The sequence below is a fragment of the Carettochelys insculpta genome, chromosome 4 (genome assembly GCF_033958435.1).
Source record: "Carettochelys insculpta isolate YL-2023 chromosome 4, ASM3395843v1, whole genome shotgun sequence".
Taxonomy (NCBI): Eukaryota; Metazoa; Chordata; order Testudines; family Carettochelyidae; genus Carettochelys; species Carettochelys insculpta.
Genome location: NC_134140.1, coordinates 43,339,102 through 43,357,363, shown reverse-complemented (window position 1 = coordinate 43,357,363; position 18,262 = coordinate 43,339,102). Strand labels below are relative to the sequence as shown.

Below are 18,262 nucleotides of genomic sequence, written 5' to 3'. Positions count from 1 at the left end.
GTCCGGCCCTCGCGCCGCTCGTGGCTCTGAACCGCCTTCCAGTCCCCGTTGTGGGGAGTTCCCAGCGGGTGTCTTGGCGCGGGGCAGATCGCTGTGCGCCTTTCGAGCTCCTGTCTGGAGCGGTGTAGCGGGCCCTGCAATGGCCTGTGGGCCCCAGTTCGGACAAACTCGGCAGGGTTCAGTGTGGGCCGGGCCGGGCCTGACTTGGTGGGAAAGGCGCAGTGCAGTGTATTTGGTGTCTACCCTTACTTTGTGCTTGCTCTTGTAGAATGAAGACAATTCTCAGCAACCAGACTGTCGACATCCCGGAGAAAGGTATGGGGTCTTGCTAGTTACACATTGGCTTTGTGTTCTTGTTGTGCAGTAGGTTAACGTTAGCTCTTATTGCCTCGTAGTCGACGTTGCTCTGAAGGGCCGGACAGTTATAGTGAAAGGTCCCAGAGGAACTCTGCGACGGGATTTTAACCACATCAATGTAGAGCTCTCCCTCTTGGGAAAGAAGCACAAGAAGGTGAGTACTGCTGGGATATTTTGAGATTCATTTCCTAGAGAGGATGATTTAGTGTCTAGATTACTAATGTGAGACTTGAGTTTGAGTCCCTACTCTGCCACAAACTCCCTTTGTGATTTTCAGAAAGTCACTTAGCCCTGCTAGTCTCAGTTCCTATAATTTTATGAAAGTAGCAATAGTGATTTCTTTAACAATGTGTTGTGAGAGTCCATGCTAAAGATTGGGGAGTGCAGATACATTGGTAGGGATCATGTAAGTTTCAAAGATGTTTAGGCATATCTCGGGTGTTTGAGCAAGGATTCAGTATTATTATGCTGTCTGGTATTAGGAGTGTCACTGGGTATGCTCATTTTAAATATTCAGTTTTGAGGAGGGTGCAGTGTTAAAAATTGTGGGGTGTGTATGCGATTAGAAATGTTGAATGGACTTCTTATTTACTGAAAGGCTTTTGGTTTCCAAATTTAAATAATAAAATGCAGTACTAAAACCGACTAAAAGTAACCTACAACTATATGTATTCAGCCAGATAATTCTAAAATTCAGCTGCATTGATAGTTTAGTGCATTTGAGTTAAAGTGGCTTGAATGTGTCTGTTAATGGCAGGTGAAGGTAACTTATGTCCCTGGGAAGTTTTCCTAGATAAGTCACTCTAGAAACATATCCCTGACCTAATATCTTATCCATGGACATTTGGCAGCAAATTAAAACGTGCCTCAAATGTTTGAGAGGTGAATTGTATGGCCCTGGCATATGCATTTTTCTTAATGTGTAGGAGATGACATACAATTTTTATTGTATAGATTCAGAAATACCCCGTTGGTGGGCTGCATGGTGATATTAAAATTGGTTAATGCTTTTGCTAGTAAACAAATACAAAACTTGCCATCGTTAATTGTCAGTGTGGAAAGCTCACAGATTTTAATGTATATTAGAAAAGAGCACTTCTTGCCTGGACAGTCATTCAGGGAAAAAAGTTATGGAACAATTCTAGGCAACTTCCTTTGTTACTGCCCTTTCAATGTTTTGCATTCAGAAATATTTGTCATCTGAGGGGTGTAAAGTACTTTACATCAATTTTTCTCAAACTACATTGTAAGTATTAAAAGCTCCATTTCACAGATATGGAAATTGAGGCTTGTGGAGATTATTTGTTGATAGTTATACAAAAATATGTTAATTTCTTATAAGAAACATGTTTAGTTCTGAATTGAAATAGAATACTTCACTTTTTATTATAGCTTCGAGTTGACAAATGGTGGGGTAACAGAAAGGAGCTGGCAACCGTTCGAACAATTTGTAGTCATGTTCAAAACATGATCAAGGGTGTCACATTGGTAAGTTTTTTATTTTGAAATAAAATATTTGTCGTTTATGAAGAATGAAGTTGTCTGATACGAGAATTTTGGTAGCCATGCCAAATGAAAGGTAGTGTATACAGCAGCAGTGGGCAGGAGAGACTGTTGATGTGCATCATAGCCCCTTCTTTGTCTCAGTGGGCTGCAAGACTGTCATAACCAAGATAGCAAAATTACCATGTCCCAGGAGGCTACTTATGCTTGGGCACCTAGAATTTGTTGTGTGCCAGCTGAACTAGAGCATTGCTCTGATTGACGGCATAAGGAGTTCATGACTCTTCATCTCAGTGTTGCATGCACCCTATTTTGTGTGCCCTCACTTTGCGTGTCTGACTTTATTAATACTGGCAAGGTAAAGAAAATATGCGGATGGACACCAGTGGAATTTGGTGAAACTGTACATTACAAAATGTCTCATGGGCCACAAATAGAACCCCAATGAGCTTTCTGCGGCCCATGGGGCCTGCCACTGGTGTACAGTTTAGGTTAGTTATGATTTTGCGTTTTGCCAGTACAATCACTTCAGAGTTGGGAGACAACATTAAGCTTAAACATTAAGAAACCTTAGTGGCTTGATTCTTCAAAAAACAGATCTTCTCTGTTTAATAGTTACACCATTTCTAAATTTTTTTAACACTTCACTTTTGTCCAGTAACTCTTAAATATAGCTTCTAGTTTTGCAGTCTCTTAGTTGTGTGATTTAAGTTTTTTGTTTGTGAAATGTATTTGGTTGTTCCCAGGGCTTTCGTTACAAGATGAGGTCTGTTTATGCTCACTTCCCCATCAACGTAGTTATACAGGAAAATGGATCGCTCGTGGAAATCCGGAATTTCCTGGGAGAGAAGTATATCCGCAGGGTACGCATGAGACCAGGTAACTGTATTAAAGGGCTTGTACTTTGCTAATTGATGTTGAGATTGTCCTGTGAATATTTATGCAACAAACTTGAGTTTAGTAAGAACTTTGTAACTGGCATTTACAAAAGGCCTATTTGTGGCCTGACCTTCAAAGGTGCTAGGTTAGAGGTCTGCAACCAAAATAGCAAAAAGAGCTTTTTTTCGCTCAAATTCAGTAAAAACTCAGTAATTCAAGAGCTGCAGTTCATATGAACGGAAGATGGTCCTAAATAAATAATGTCAAACCATACTTTTTGTAAAAAGTGCACATATACAATAATTTGTAATGATACATGTTTACTGCAGGATGTTCATAAACTTTATGTATTCTATTTCATCATACTTTACATGTGAGTTTGTACCCCATCTTCCTAACTTTCACTCCCAAACCTATTTTAATTAAGCCAATTTACTTCATGTTTAAGTTCAGTTTTCTTTAAATGCACGTTGCCCTTCACAGCATGATTGGCACAAGCTTCTGTTTCCTTTTCAAAATCAAGAGTTTATTAGCAACATGATCAGAACACAGATGCAGTATCATATCCCACAGTGCAGTCCACATATTAAAGAGGGAGTTACCCAATGTTTCAAGATCACATTGTTTGCTATTTAGATATGAGTTGTTCATTATTGGAGTTTCAGATATTCTCCATGAAATAATCGGGAGGTTTTTTCCAAAAAACCTTTGCAATTATACCTTTGGGAGCCACAAAAGTCCTGAAGGAGCATCTAGAGCAGACCCCTGTGCCAGATGCTCACAGCACATAACCTTCAGTAGAAGCTGAGTGCGCTAAACATCTGAAAATTCATACATCTTTTAGTAAACCAGGACAGATGGAGATTTTTTTAAGAGTCTCATTTTGCGTATGTACACCTGCATATACAAAGTCGTGATTTTATTGGCTTTCAAGAGACACACATGATGAATCTCTTTCCTACTTTTGACTTTGTTGTAAACTCTTTATTATCGCTTATAATATTTAACAAGACTTATCCTAGTAATATTAATGGAACTGGTAACGGTCAGCTACTCAGAGAGGGTGTTATGTCTCTTTGCACTGAGTATAGAAAAATTATATTTGTAAGAACTTTGTGTTTATTTTAAGGCTGCATATGAAAATCTTAGTTTGCAGCTTGTCTGCAGAAGGCTTTCAAAAGTGCAATTTCAGACAAACTTACTTCCTTTGACACACACTATTCTATACTCCATCAGTATGTTATGTGTTTGTGACAGTAGGCCTTTTAGTTAAGCTTATTGGACAACTGGGCAAGTAGATCTCACTGCATTTTATATCTGTCAGGTATTTCTGAATGTTTTTGTGCATGCTCTAAATGTACAAATTGTTGCAGTTATTGAGCCTTGTTTCTAGAAGCTACTCCTATTCATTGTAGTATAACTTAATTCACAAAAAATACTTAAGCCTTTGGGATCTTTTGAAAACACTGGTGTTGGTATTGATATTTTGACAAGGTTAGACTAAAACCAACCACACAATATATTCAATGTTGTCTAAAGCTTATGAATTCAGTCCTTATTCATAGCTGACTATAATGTACAACCTTTACCTAGCATTGGGAAAAACTTCAGAGTAAATCACATTCATCCACTTTGGGGAAAAAACCTTAGGATAGATAACTGGTTGCATCACAAATTTAGCTACATTAGTTTTCTGTTAATGGAATGATAGTGGTAGGTCTCTGAGGACTGTTGGATGATAATAGGAATGTCTTTGGCTTGCATGGAGGGCAAGAGGCAAAATTTGGCTCTTACTCCTCAGTAATCTCACTTTGTGAAGTTGTTTAGTTAGAAAAGGAAATAGCAGACCTCTCCAATATTTCCCCCCAATCTCTGCCATCTATGTGCAGGGTACAGTAAACCCCTGAAATGTGCGACTTAGAGTTGCACTTAACTTGCATTAATGTGAGTTAAGCCAACTCAAAACCGCTCTGTGGTTGTCTGTCTGCCTGGATCCCCCAGCTGGGGCAAGCTGAGCAGACAGACAGCTGTGCTGCTGTGGCTTTGTTCTGGCTTTCCCCAGTGATCTTTAAATTTTAGAACTCTTCTGTTTGGTTTAATATTATACTTCAGGTGGTTGTTTTGCTTTAAGGTGTAACAAGAATGTCTTAGTCTGGCTGAAGTAGGTCTTTTCCCACAAAAGCTTATGCTCCAAAATGTCTTTTAGTCTATAAGGTGCCACAGGACTTACTGTTGGTTTTTGAAGATACAGAGTAACATGGCTACCTCTCTGGTATTAGTCTGCTTTATAATGAAAAGTATCTATCTGTAACTTTGTATGTATATTGCCTAGTACAAAGCAGAGGGACGTCCCAATTAATGTTCCCACTTCATTTTTCTAGCTATATAAGGACTTGTCATGTCTGACCCAGAAAACTATCTATTGGGGTTCGATTTAATATGTTTAATAAGGACCTGCTGAATCTACCACTAATGGTGCTTCTGTAGAGCCTGATATTTCCCTGGGTTGCAAGGAATAAGGGAAGTTGACAGGAGAGTTTCTCCCATTGACCTCCTGCAGTGGTGACACTGCATAATCTGACGTAAGGTACATCCACTCACAATAGCTAGAGTTGCATATTCTAGGTCAACTTTCTCTGATATTGTAGACACAGTCTAAAAATTGGATTTTATGTGCACCAAATTACGAGGTGATGTTTGTGTTGATGATGTACATCCATACATATCCTAGGTGTACTATATAGGGATAGTTACTTCTGTTAGAACAGGTTAGGCATTGCAGAGTTCACTATTCAAGAATTAAATTTAAGCATAAAAAAGAAATAATTATGAAATGCCTACAGTAGTCTAACAGCACTTTTGAAAGAATAAATGTATATGTGCATTGCAGGAGGTATCCAGAAGTAACCATAATACAAGTGTGTATGGAGACATTTAAGAATGTTGTCCTTTTAAGCCAACTGGCACTTAGTGAACAGCAGCAGAAACCAGCAGCCTCCCTCTGTCTCACTCCCCACCTTGCACACACTGCAGTGGAGGGACAGACAGCACATGCCTCCTATCCCCACCCACCCTCTGCATTGCAAGAGGGCCCAGGAACATCTGGCTAGGGGCTCCAAGTAAAAGGTCAGGAGTTAGACCTGCAGTGGAGGGGAGGGGCAAATGAAGTGTCTGACACTTTGGCTGTGTTTGCATGGGCACATGGCTATTTTGCAGATTACTAATGAGGTGCTGAATTGAATTTCAGAGCCTCATTCGCATTAGGACGCTTCCGGCCACAGCACTTTGAAAGCATGCGGCTCGGTGCAGCTACACGGGGCTCCTTTTCGAAAGGTGCAGGGTCCTTTCGAAAAGAACCCCCATGTAGTCGCGCCGAGCCAGGGGCTTTCAAAGCGCTGCATCCAGAAGCGTCGTAATGCTACTGAGGCTCTGAATATTCAATTCAGCACCTCCATTAATAATCTTCGAAATATGGCTATTTCGAAGATTTGTACCCGTGTAGACACAGCCTTTTGAGTGGCAGGTCAGCTCACAGGAAACTTAGGTCCTAATATTGACCTCTGTGTGCTACAGTAATAAATAATGGAAACTAATGATGGTTTCAGAAACCTTGATTTCATTTATATAGATCCATAAATAACAATTACTTTTTCCTTGTGTCTGAGTTTACATAAAATGCATTTTACATACATCCACAGATTTAATATACAGTTTACTGTGTACTTTACTTTTCTCCTAGGTGTTGCCTGTGCAGTCTCTCAAGCCCAGAAGGATGAGTTGATTCTTGAAGGGAATGACATTGAATTGGTATCCAACTCAGGTTTGTATACTAAGGGCTTATCTATGTTACCCCAGAAATTTTATGTGCTCAGGATTTGACTTCACACACATGTAAAATCGAACTCTTGGGTCCAGGTCAACGTCTGTACTCGTGAGAGACAAGGAGTAAGGAAGGTCCAAGGGAGAAACTCCTCTTGGTTTTCCCCGTTCAGGCAGATAAGTTAGTCAAGCACAGATATGTCAATTTTTAGCTACATAATTAGTGTAGCTAAAATTACATATCTGCAGTTGACTTTTATGTTTAGTGTAGACATGGCGTAAGTATTTATGGAGAGAGGGAGATGTCTCTGCTGCAGTATTAGCTGTTTTATATGTAGTTGTCAATTTAATTCATGAACTTTTTATATTTTCACACAACATGTTCCTGTAAAACTTATTACTGAATTGAAGTGTTATTCCAAATTTTTATGTAGAAATTGCTTAAGAATGTAAATGACACTGTCAGTGCATTTAATGTCACTTGGACAATTTTATTGCTTTTCTTGTATAGCTTTATATTGTCAGGGTCTTTCATGCAGCAGAAGCACATGCTTTTAAAGCTCTTGTTGGTGAGAGCATTTGGTTCATGAAATATAGGCTGCTTAAAGTTGTAGTTTCAAGTTGTGTGCATCCCTTAGCTATTTCATTTCCTGTTTGGGTTATGTGTCGTCTGACATGTTGACATGGCTATAAAAAGAGGCTGTGTTAGGGCAGCTTCATTGCTATGTCTTAATTTTTCTTTTTCCCCCCCCCCACCTGCTAGCTGCCTTGATCCAGCAGGCCACTACAGTCAAGAACAAGGATATCAGAAAGTTCTTGGATGGTATCTATGTTTCCGAGAAGGGAACAGTACAGCAGGCAGATGAATAAAACTATATAATAGGTTGGTATTTAATGCAGTAACATTTTTATATTATTTCAAACTTATGAATGTAACTTGATAAGTAAGGTCCCAGTCTTAAAAACTTTACCATTATTTCCTGTTTCCAAAATCTGCTAGCTACGAGTGGGTGGGGCAGTGTTCTTGAACATCTAATACATGTAAATCCCATGCTAGTACAGTAAGCCCCCATTGTGTGCCTCAGCAACTACATGTAAGTCAAAACTGAGTGTTAGCTCGGGGTGGATCTCCTATCCTGGCTGCACCTGGCTCCCTGCTCCCATGCGTGTTAGGGAGCCCGGAGCCAGGCACAAACCAAACTGAAAGAGAGAAGAGAGGCTGCTTACGTTGCATCTGATCTGTGTTCTTGTTTACATGATCAAAATTGTGTGTCTTGGTTTTTGAAAAAACGGAGTCCCATAGCACCTTAGATTTATTAAGACATAAGCTTTCATGGGTAAAACCCATTTCATCAGATGGAAGAAGAAATAAAAAGGCAGGAGTAGGTAAAAAAAAAAATTACTGTAGAAGTTGCTCATTTGCAAATTCAGTACTATTACAGTTAAGCCTCAATAAGGATCTTAATTGCATAGAGGCAGCTTCTCATCAGTGAACATTCATAGCTTCCCATCAGTTACACTGAATGTCTGTTATCCTGCTGATCACTCCAATTACGATGGGTAGTATGTCGTCCCCCCATAATTTTCTTACATATACACCTATTTTATTCCCGCTTCACTCCATCTGATGAAGTGGGTTTTAACTACAAAAGTTTATGCCCTAATAAATCATTAGTCTTCAAGTTGCTACAGGACTCCAAATGTTTTTACAGATACAGACTAATGTGGCTATCCCTCGGAGGCTGAATTCTTGAGGTGCGCTTAACAATTGGAACAGTTCTCTATTCTATGTATTAGGTGTGCTTTTAAAATGTCAACCAACTCTTAGTAATAAGTATGTAAGGGGTTTTAGAGGGGATTGTGTGGAAATAATTAAGATTAAAACTATATATTTTTGTAATTTGTCACTCTTACAGTTGTCTAGATTCTGAAACCAACCATGACCAGGACATCTTTAACTTTCTACTTGATACAGCAAGTACCAATGGGAAGTCTGATGTAAAAAGTGGACAAGATAACATGTTAAAAAAATAAAACAAATATTCCACGTTGGCTTCTGTTTTTGAGAACTGAAAAATAATGGCAATAATTCAGTTAATTTTATTTAAAAATCTTAATCATAGAAGCAGTTCTCCAAGTTAGTTGTGCCAGGTGCCATAAAATACTGTTGTATGTTTCTCTGAGATATATGGACTGCACAGTTTATCTTTGAAGTGATAACTGTGAAAGAAAAGATTTTTTTTAAATGGTGGAAACTGTTCGTCACATCAGCAGAAGCAGCAAACACTAATGTTTTTTATTCTACAATCCTAGACTGTTGGTCTTTCTCTGGTTCCAAAGATTACCCTTGCTAATTCCTAAAAAATTCATCAATAGCTTCTTTAGTCAAGTGATTGTTGTAAACCGAAGACTAAACACTAGGTCAGTGGAATAAAATCTAACAAATAACTATTGGTGCATATGGAGGCAACATTCATTACCTGAGTCCCTCTATTTCACTCCCCAAACAATATGCCACTGTCTAACCCTTTCTGTTTCAGGGACTTGATGTTTGTGCCCCAGTAGGGTTTCTGTGGGACTCCCAAGAGAGGATCTTCCTGTCACCCATTTCAGAGTTTTGCCATTTTGCTCCATATAGTGGTGTCTCTGAATCCTCATTTCCCAGGGAAGGGACTCTTTGCCCTCATTTCTTCCCCATGCCACCTTTTCCCCCCTAAAAATTTTTTGCCTGAAGAATAAACGAGTGAAGATGTGAACATGTTAAACTAGTGGGAGGACAGGCTAAGATGAGAAGAGTATTATCTTTATAAGAGACTTTGATTCTGTAGTGTCCAGTACGCTTCCTGTTCACAGCAAAATGCAGTGGGACGTGTGTGTGGCAGAGGCAGCCTGTGCAGGTTTCCCTGGTGCAGCCACCCTGCTCCTGCCAACAGAGAGAAGTTACTCACCGTAGTAACGATGGTTCTTTGAGATGTGTCCCCATGGGTGCTCCACGATAGGTGTCAGGCTCACCCTGGTGCCGCAGATCGGATCTCTCCAGCAGTTTATGCCGGCTGGCGCACGCCGCTCCATTGCACGCTCCCGGCCATGTGCGTGATCCGGTCCCCGCCAGTTCCTTGACCAACCGTCTCGGATGCTCCTGAAAAATACTAAACAGAGATCCGAAGCGGGGAGGATGGGCAGGTGGTGGAGCACCCACGGGGACACATCTCGAAGAACCATCGTTACTACGGTGAGTAACTTCTCTTTCTTCCTCGAGTGTCCCTGTGGGTGCTCCACGATAGGTGACTACCCAGCAGTAACCCAAGACAGGAGGTGGGTAATCAGGTTATGTGCAGCTTGCCCCCGAAAGGACCGCTGTCGAAAGATGGGTATCCTCTTGGAATACCCTGTGTAGGGCATAATGCTTGGCGAAGGTGTCGTAGGATGACCAGGTCGCCGCTCTGCAGATGTCTTTTAACGCAATGCCCTTGAAAAATGCTGTTGCTGCCACCGCCCTAGTGGAGTGAGCCCTGGGCGGGGCCAGTAAAGGAATCTTTCTAAGTTCGTAGCGCACTTTTATACAGGATACAATGTGCTTCGAGATTCTCTCCGAAGAGAGACCTTCTCCTTTTGATCTGGGAGCGAGAGAGACTAAGAGTCTATCCGTTTTCCGGAAGGACTTAGTCCTGTCTGTATAGAAAGCCAGCGCCCTCCTCACGTCCAGGAGGTGTAGCCGCGCCTCTTTGTTGGAGTTATGAGGCTTCGGATAAAATGAGGGTAAAACTATAGGTTCGTTAATATGAAACTTTCGGAACAAAGGCTGAATGCAGCTGTAAGGTTACCGCCTCCTTTGAAAATACTGTGCAGGGTGGTGTTGCCATAACTGCTGCGAGCTCGCTCACCCTGCGAGCTGACGTGATTGCAAGAAGGAAGGTGGTTTTTATCGTAAGGAGATGGAGGGAAACTGTGGCTAAGGGTTCAAATGGTGGTCCCGTTAGCGCGTTAAGCACCAGGTCCAAGCTCCACGAAGGTGGAAGCGGTTTCCAAGGGGGGTACAGGTTTACCAGCCCCTTGAGGAACCTGGTAACCATGGGATGGGCAAACACCGTGGACCCTTCCTCTTCATGCCGGAAAGCCGATATAGCGGCAAGGTGGACCTTTAACGAGGATAGGGAAAGTCCGCCTCTCTTGAGGTCCAGTAAATATTCTAATATTACAGATCTAGGCACATCAAGGGGAGCTAATTGCTTGGTAGAGCACCATGCAGTGAATCGAATCCATTTCTGCTTGTAGGTCTTCCTGGTAGAAGTCCTTCGGCTACTTTCTAGGACTTGTTGCACTCCCTCCGTACATGTACACTCTAGGGAGCTGAGCCATGGATTAACCATGCTTGCAGTCGGAGACCTCGGAGGTGTGGATGCACTATGGACCCCTGGGCTTGTGTGAGCAGGTCCGGCGCCACCGGAAGGGGCATCGGTGGGCGGTCCGACATGCGCAGGAGCAAGGGGAACCATTGCTGTCGATCCCAAGTTGGGACTACTAGGATCATGCGGGCTTTCTCTCTCCTGGCTTTCTGCAAGACCTTGTGGATAAGCACTGGGAGGAAATGCGTAGAGGAGGGGGCCCTTCCACGAGATTGCGAATGCGTCCCCCAGGGACCCCCGTCCCAGTCCTGCCCTAGAGCAGTATTGAGGGCACTTCTTGTTGTGTTGAGTGGCAAACAGGTCTATCTGGGGAAACCCCCATGTGTGAAAAAGCGGTCTTAGCAGATCGGAACGGATCTGCCACTTGTGTGTGAGTGCGAAGCGCCTGCTCCGCTGGTCTGCCTTCACGTTGTGAGCGCCTGGTAAATACGAGGCTTTCAAGGTTATATTGTTGGCGATGCACCAGTTCCACAGCCGGACTGCTTCCGCACATAAGGCACGGGACCGAGCTCCTTGTCGATTTATATAAAACATGGTGGAGGTATTGTCTGTATTGATCCCGACTACTTTGCCTTGTATATAGTCTCGAAAGTGTTTGCAGGCGTTGAACACTGCTCTGAGCTCCAGTATATTTATATGCAGCGACTGTTCCGTAGGGGACCACAGTCCTGCATCACCTTTTCGCCCATGTGTGCTCCCCACCCTATGTGGGAGGCGGTGGTGGTGAGGAAGATAGAGATTTGTGGTTGATGAAAGGGTACCCCTGTTAGCATGTTCTTGGGGTTCACCCACCATTGCAGGGATCTGCACACCTCTGTCGTGGGCGACACCACCCTGTGGACGGTGTGTGCTGCCGGTTTGTAGACGCTTGCCAGCCAATGCTGCATGCTGCGCATATGCAATCTGCCGTTCTGTACTACGAACGTTGCTGCTGCCATGTGGCCTAGCAGCTGTAAGCACGTTAGAACCGGCACCATGGGGCTGAAGGTGATGACTTGTACGAGGGAACCAATAGCGCGAAAGCGAGCATCTGGTAGATAAACCCTTGCTGTGATGGAGTTTATGCGTGCCCCTATGAACTCTTATGTCCTGTGTGGGGTCAATCTTTGACTTTGCCAGGTTGATGACCAGGCCCAGCGAAGAGAACGTGCTTGCTGTAACGCGTATCATGCGTAGTACCTCTTCCTTCGAAGCCCCTTTCAGTAGGCAGTCATCCAGATATGGGAATATAAACACCCCCTGTCTGTGCAGGTAGGCTGACACCACTGCCAGGGTCTTGGTAAAGACTCTGGGGGCCGAGGAGAGGCCAAACGGCAGAACCTTGTATTGGAAATGTTCTTTGCGGACCATAAACCGGAGAAAGCGTCTGGGAGCCGGGTGGATTGTTATATGGAAATACGCGTCTTGTAAGTCGAAGGCTGCGAACCAATCTCCATCGTCCAGTGCCGTGAGAATAGAGGCGACTGTGATCATCCGAAAGCGTTGTTTGTGCAAGTACCGTTTGAGGCCTCGAAGATCTAAGATGGGCCTCCAGCCTCCTGTTTTTTTCTCTGTGAGGAAGTATTTTGAATAAAACCTTTTCCCTTGGAGTTGCTCTGGCACTCTTTCCACTGCCCCTATAAGCATAAGATGGTCCACCTCCTGCTTGAGTCTTGCTTCGTGGGAGGTGTCCTTGAGATGGGGCCTGGGTGGAGGTTGTGGCGGTGGGAGCGACTGGAAGGGGATCGTGTAACCCGTGGCTATGATCTCCAGTACCCATTTGTCTGTGGTGATCTTTTGCCACTGGGCGTAGAACGGTCGGAGGCGATGATGGAACATTAGCTTTGGATGACATTGCGCGATGGTAGTGATAGTGCAGCCCTCGATGTGTCCGTCAAACTTGTTGCCATTGGCCCTGCCCTGAGGATGCACGGCTCTGTTGGGAATGTCTCCTGGGAGTTCTATACTGTTGGTGCTATTGATGCCGCCCTTGTTCGTAGCCCCTTTGGTACTGAGCACGCTGGGGTTGATACGGGTATCGTCTTTGCTGAGGGTAATACTTTTTCTTCCTGTATGGAGGGGTATAAATCCCCAAGGTTCTGAGAGTGGCCCTTGAGTCTTTACTGGAATGAAGGACCGAATCAGTTGATTCAGCAAACAACTTCTGCGTGTCAAAGGGGAGATCGACAATCTTCGCGTGCAGATCCCTCGGGAAACCCGATGTCTGAAGCCAGGATTCCCTGCGCATGACCACTGCCGTAGCCGTTCAGCATGCTGCCGTATCTGCTACGTCCAGGGCGATCTGAACTCCTGTCCTCGAGGCTGCGTAGCCTTCCTGCACGATGGCCTGCAGCACCGGCTTCTTATCCTCTGGAAGCGAGTCCATGAGAGAAGTCAGTCTGGAGTAATTGTCAAAATTATGGTTCGCTAGGTGTGCTGCATAATTTGCCATTCTCAACAGTAGGGTAGAGGAGGAGTAGACCTTTTTGCCGAATAGCTCTAGCTTCTTGGCATCTTTGTCCGTTCCCCCGCCTTGTACTGGGAAGTTTTCGACCTCTGTTGAGACGATTCCACCACCAGTGAATTTGGTTGTGGGTGACTAAAGAGGAACTCCATGCCCTTCGCCGGGACGAAGTATTTCTTATCCGCTCTCTTGTTTATAGGTGGAGCAGACGCTGGGGTCTGCCATATCGTGGTAGCAGACTCCATAATTGCTTCGTCGAGCGGAATAGCTATTTTAGAAGAGGCCGGAGGTCTCAGGGTTTTTGAGGAACTTATGGTGCTTCTCCTGCACCTCTGCTGTTTGGATGCCTTGCGTAAAGGCCACCCTTTTAAACAGCTCTTGGGACTGTTTTGAGATCGTCCGGGGGGTGGACATCCCCTGGGGCCGTAGCCTCGTCGGGGGAGGACAGAGAGGAACCACTGGGGTAAGCCTCCCTTGAGCCCTTGGGGTCCTGTTGACGATACATCCTCTCGCTGGAGGCTTGCGAGGGAAAATCTCTGGGTTCCAGAACCAACTCCCCCTGAGAGAGCTGCGTTTCCGTCCCTGTCCACGATTGCCCTCGGGGATAGTGAACTGTCTAGGGGGACCTGTCCCTGGGGGTGTGCTGTCTATGCCCAGCGTGATAGGGGTGACCATGGCAATGCGGGCACGGTTCCTGGGATGGAGACCTGGACCACTCTCGAGGCGCATATGCCTGGCGTTTGAGGGAGCGAGATCGTCTGGGTGATTGAGACAGTGGTGAAACTGATTTGTGGTAGTACTCCAGGGGGTCAAATCCCAGAAAAGGCGAGGGTGGCCCAAGCCATGGTGACGCTGGCTGGAGGAACGGGGAGGGAGGCTCAGAGTAGACTGGGGGAGCCCCCTGCCTCCTTTTTGGAGTTCGCAGCATAAGGGGAGGGCTTGGAGAGAGCAGCCCTGCAGCCCTTCTCTGCTGCCTTTCCCCTCCCCTGTGGGGCTAACTCTGCCCCTTTCCGCGCCGGGGATCTCGGCCCCGCTGTTGGTGCTGCGCTCGACACGCTTAACTGCGGTGCTGCGCGGGTGGTCTCCCCTGGCGCCTGCAAGCCCTGCACCATCGGCACCCCAGGGGTCCGTGCCGCTAGCTGCGGTGCCGCTGGTTCCGGCGCTTGCCTGGCCACCGCTCTGACCGCGGTGCAGGCCAGCTGTTTAATCATCAGAGGCTCAGCCTCTGCCACGTGCGCTTCCGCGCCGCCGCTTGTTTGTAATTGCGGCTGGGGGCTATGTGCTGCACCCGTCCCGCTCGCTGTGGCTGCCGGCAGGGATTGGGTTGGAGAGAGCTTCCTCCGTTTCTGCGCTGATGGGGTGAGGGGCACCGCCTTCCTTTTATGGGGCCCTGTGGGTCCCTCTTGTTGAGGCCACTCCGGCACGTCTGGCTGGAGGGCCTTATCAAAGAGCAGCATTTTCAGCCGCATTTCTCTGTCCTTCTTGGCTCTGGCCGTGAGCTTTGTGCAGAAGGATCATTTCTGGGTGACGTGAGATTCCCCCAGGCACCTAAGACATTGACTGTGCCCATCAGAGGCCGGCATAGCTTCGCGGCATGACTCACACTTCTTGAATCCTGAAGAGGACATTGCGGTGAGTCTTTGAGTTGTTAACAGGGTACTTATCACCTTCTCTGTGCTTGTTGCCCTCTCTCAGACCCAGCCTGCCGTGGCAGGAGGCCTAATGGCCTGACGTCCCCGGGCCTCCGCTGCTCCTCTGGTTACTAAGGCTTTCTGCCTATGCTGTTATATACTTTTCTCTTACTGCAAAAAAAAAACAAAAAACAAAAAACAAAAAAACAAAAACAAAAAAACAAGCTAACTGAAAGACTGAAAAGAAACTCTAAAAACACTAAGAACATGAAATACGCTGACTCTGGCCGCAGCCTGAGCGGATTCCGTCTGCAGCCGATGGCGGTTAAGAAGGAACTGGCGGGGACCGGATTGCGCATGTGGCCGGGAGCGCGCAAAGGAGTGGCGCGCGCCGGTGCATGCACAGTCCGGCAGAAACTGCTGGAAAGATCTGATCTGTGGCGCCGGGGCGAGCCCGACACCTATCGTGGAGCACCCATGGGGACACTGGAGGAAGAACCACCCAGTTACTTCAGCTCTAGAGCAGCTCCTGAAGCTCCAGCCAGGAGCCGCACTAGTTCTGCTACTGTGGTGCAGTACAGCTCCTGGGATCCCAGCAGCCCTGGCTCCAGTGCTCATGGCTCTGGTGTGTCACTGGAATACACAGTTAGAGCTGGCAGGGAGGGCATTAATTTGTGGTGTGTATGCAGGGATCATAACCACAAGTGTGGCAATCCTTGAATTATTGGCTTCCAGTGGTTTAATGAATGCCCTCAGCCACTTGTTAGAGGAGTTGTAAATAACTTCAGAGGTGCTGGAAATGGGCAAGGGGAGCTTTACATGTTCCTCCTTTTCTACGTCTTTCCTGAAACTGCTGTAAAATGAGTGTCAACAACACTTTGCATGTAAAATCTGCAGTGTTATTATGAGCATATTCAAAGCTTATGAGTTAATATTTACTTTGTAAAGAAATGTGGGAACGAAAGCCGAGCTTTGGAGTTTTGTGCTAGTTACTGTTAAAATGATGCAATTTCAAAGTAGGAGATAGGCTTCAAGACCAATATTCCTTTCTTTTTTCCTTAACTAGAATATCTCTTTATCTCTTGTCCTGTCATTGATCTGAGATCTGTCCTTTTCTCTAATTGCTTCTCTGCCATGTCACCAGGATGAATAAAAATGCCCTAGGATGTGCACTCAGGCCCTCCACTGATGTATTAAAGGGTATAAGCCTTGACTTCCTTTACCAGCCACGGTTGCCCTAGAGGGTTATGGAGTTGCAGGCCTGATCTGGGAGTTTTGGTGCACAATGCCTGGCATGATGCCCTCAACCATGGTCACACTGGGTGATGCAGTGGTCCTTAACAGATTGTGACATGATCAGTATATGCGTGAGCTTGGTGCTTACTGGAACTGTAACATGAGCTGGTAGTGATTGGTCCTGCTTCTGTCACCTCCAATTCCATTCCTGTCTCTGGATAGGGGAGCCTTATTTCTGTTACGTACTGGAAGGGGCTTCTCTGCCTTCTCTTAGCTGAATGGGACCATAATGGAGGTGGCATGGGGACAGAAGACCCTGTTCCTAATGCTGGAAAGTGACGCACAGTGCAGGGACTTCTCTTCCTCTTTTAGCCAGGCAGTGGCACCTCCTCAATTTAAAATCTTGTGGTCTACACGCCTTTTTGTGTGGACAGCTGGCTGTTGCAACAAGGCCTGGAGCTGAGCTGCAGTACACGCTTGCAGTTACCAAGGCCAAGTGGTGCACACATACCCCTCACCTCTAGGAGGGGGCAGGGATAGGGCCATGTCAGAGCAGCATCTACTTTTGCAGTGAGCACCTGAAGCTTGGATGGGAGTGGCAACAGCTGGCCAGGCTACTGAAGGCAGCAGGCACCCCTAAGCTGGGCTTCGTATTATGGTTGTGTAGACAGGAGCAGGTGGGGCTGGGGCTTATGGCCCTGTCAAAAGAGACTGAGGGTTTCTGGTAGCCTGGGGAGAGCACGGTGTCAGAGGAGCACTGAACAGAGTCTCTGGGAGCATAAACTTGGGCTCAGGCCAATACAAAGGAAGGGTGACCTGCAGGGAGCTTCTGGAAGTGCTGTCATACCAGCCTCTCCCCTGCTCCTCAGCCTGTAGTGGTGAGGTTTGGCAGCAGTGGGCACAATGTTCAGAGTTGCAAGTCCACATCCACTCAGGGCATTGGGAAACTGACCTGGTGAGGTGGGGAAGAGCTAACTTTTCCTGAGGTGCAGGGGGATGGAGGAGAGGTGTGGGAGATGCAAGTCCCTGAGTTGAAGAAGGTGCCGGAAAGGAGTGAATGGGCAATGCACCCAAGACAGATGTTTTCACTGAACTAGTGGGTTGCTGATGCTCAACAGGTAGGCTGCCCATCTCTACTTGCTGCCAGACAGAATAGACACTTCAACAACTATACCCCACTTGCTACAAGGAAGCATACCTCTTCATTGACGAAAACCTGGTCTTAGGATTGCCTGGCGTCCCGGAAGCCCTGTTGCCAGAAGGCCCCTATCTGCTGTGCTTCTGGTTGGGGTTTTGCAAATAGAGTGGCTGGGCAGTCCAGAGCCTTTGCTCCGCTGATTCTCCCTTGGGTCTGGTCGCTATCTGTCAGCAGAAGTTTTGTCAGAAAATACCTTCTGGAAAAAAGCTTCTGCCAACAAATCCCTCTAGTCTAGGCTTAGCCTTAGAAATAACATCTTTGCAGAATGCGGGGAAGGAAGAATGCCATCAGAATTTACACAGGAATTGGTGTATCCCCTCCAGTCCATTTATCAATTACTGTTCAGGAAAGCAGCATCTATGGGCTCTCTTCATCCTTCTGTAGCAGGTAGAAGATATGGGTGGAGAAAATAAGCCCAAGGAGGCAACTGCACAAGAAATTTGGACCCTAGCTTATGTACATGTGCATTTAATATGTGAAAAGAATCAAGGAGAGGTGAGTCTTTTTTCAAATATCTAGATAGTGTATGTCATGTATGGGGGGTGGAGCACGGTTGAGCTGTGTTTAGATACTATGCAGCAAAAAGACCAAGAAGTACTTCTGTGCCTCCCAGTTAATGTGTTTTCCACACAACAAAACTGCAGACTTCCAAAGGTAATTTGGGTTTAATATCCATTGACATTTAATGAAAAGAAGTTTCTAGTGCAATGTCAAGCACTGCTGTGCTGACATGGCCACTGATGCAGTGGCTAGGCTGCAGGGAAATGGCAGCAGAAGAGTGATAAATTGC

General features: G+C 45.7%; 1 protein-coding gene across 1 annotated transcript; it reads left to right on the top strand.

Moving 5' to 3' along the window:
- The first annotated feature begins 163 nt into the window (after nt 1-163).
- On the top strand, nt 164-8,606 carry RPL9 (ribosomal protein L9). The gene is made up of 7 exons (XM_074992627.1): nt 164-315; nt 396-511; nt 1,750-1,845; nt 2,607-2,739; nt 6,479-6,559; nt 7,322-7,441; nt 8,475-8,606. Exons 1-6 carry the CDS (start codon nt 270-272, stop codon nt 7,426-7,428), a joined length of 579 nt encoding a protein of 192 aa, XP_074848728.1. The 5' UTR covers nt 164-269; the 3' UTR covers nt 7,429-7,441; nt 8,475-8,606.
- The last annotated feature ends 9,656 nt before the right edge of the window (nt 8,607-18,262 follow it).

Coding starts and splice junctions, on each gene's coding strand:
- RPL9 (XM_074992627.1), top strand. CDS start 270: ATGAAGACAATTCTCAGCAACCAGACTGTCGACATCCCGGAGAAAG. Junction 316..395: donor TGTCGACATCCCGGAGAAAG/GTATGGGGTCTT, acceptor ATTGCCTCGTAG/TCGACGTTGCTCTGAAGGGC. Junction 6,560..7,321: donor TGAATTGGTATCCAACTCAG/GTTTGTATACTA, acceptor CCCACCTGCTAG/CTGCCTTGATCCAGCAGGCC.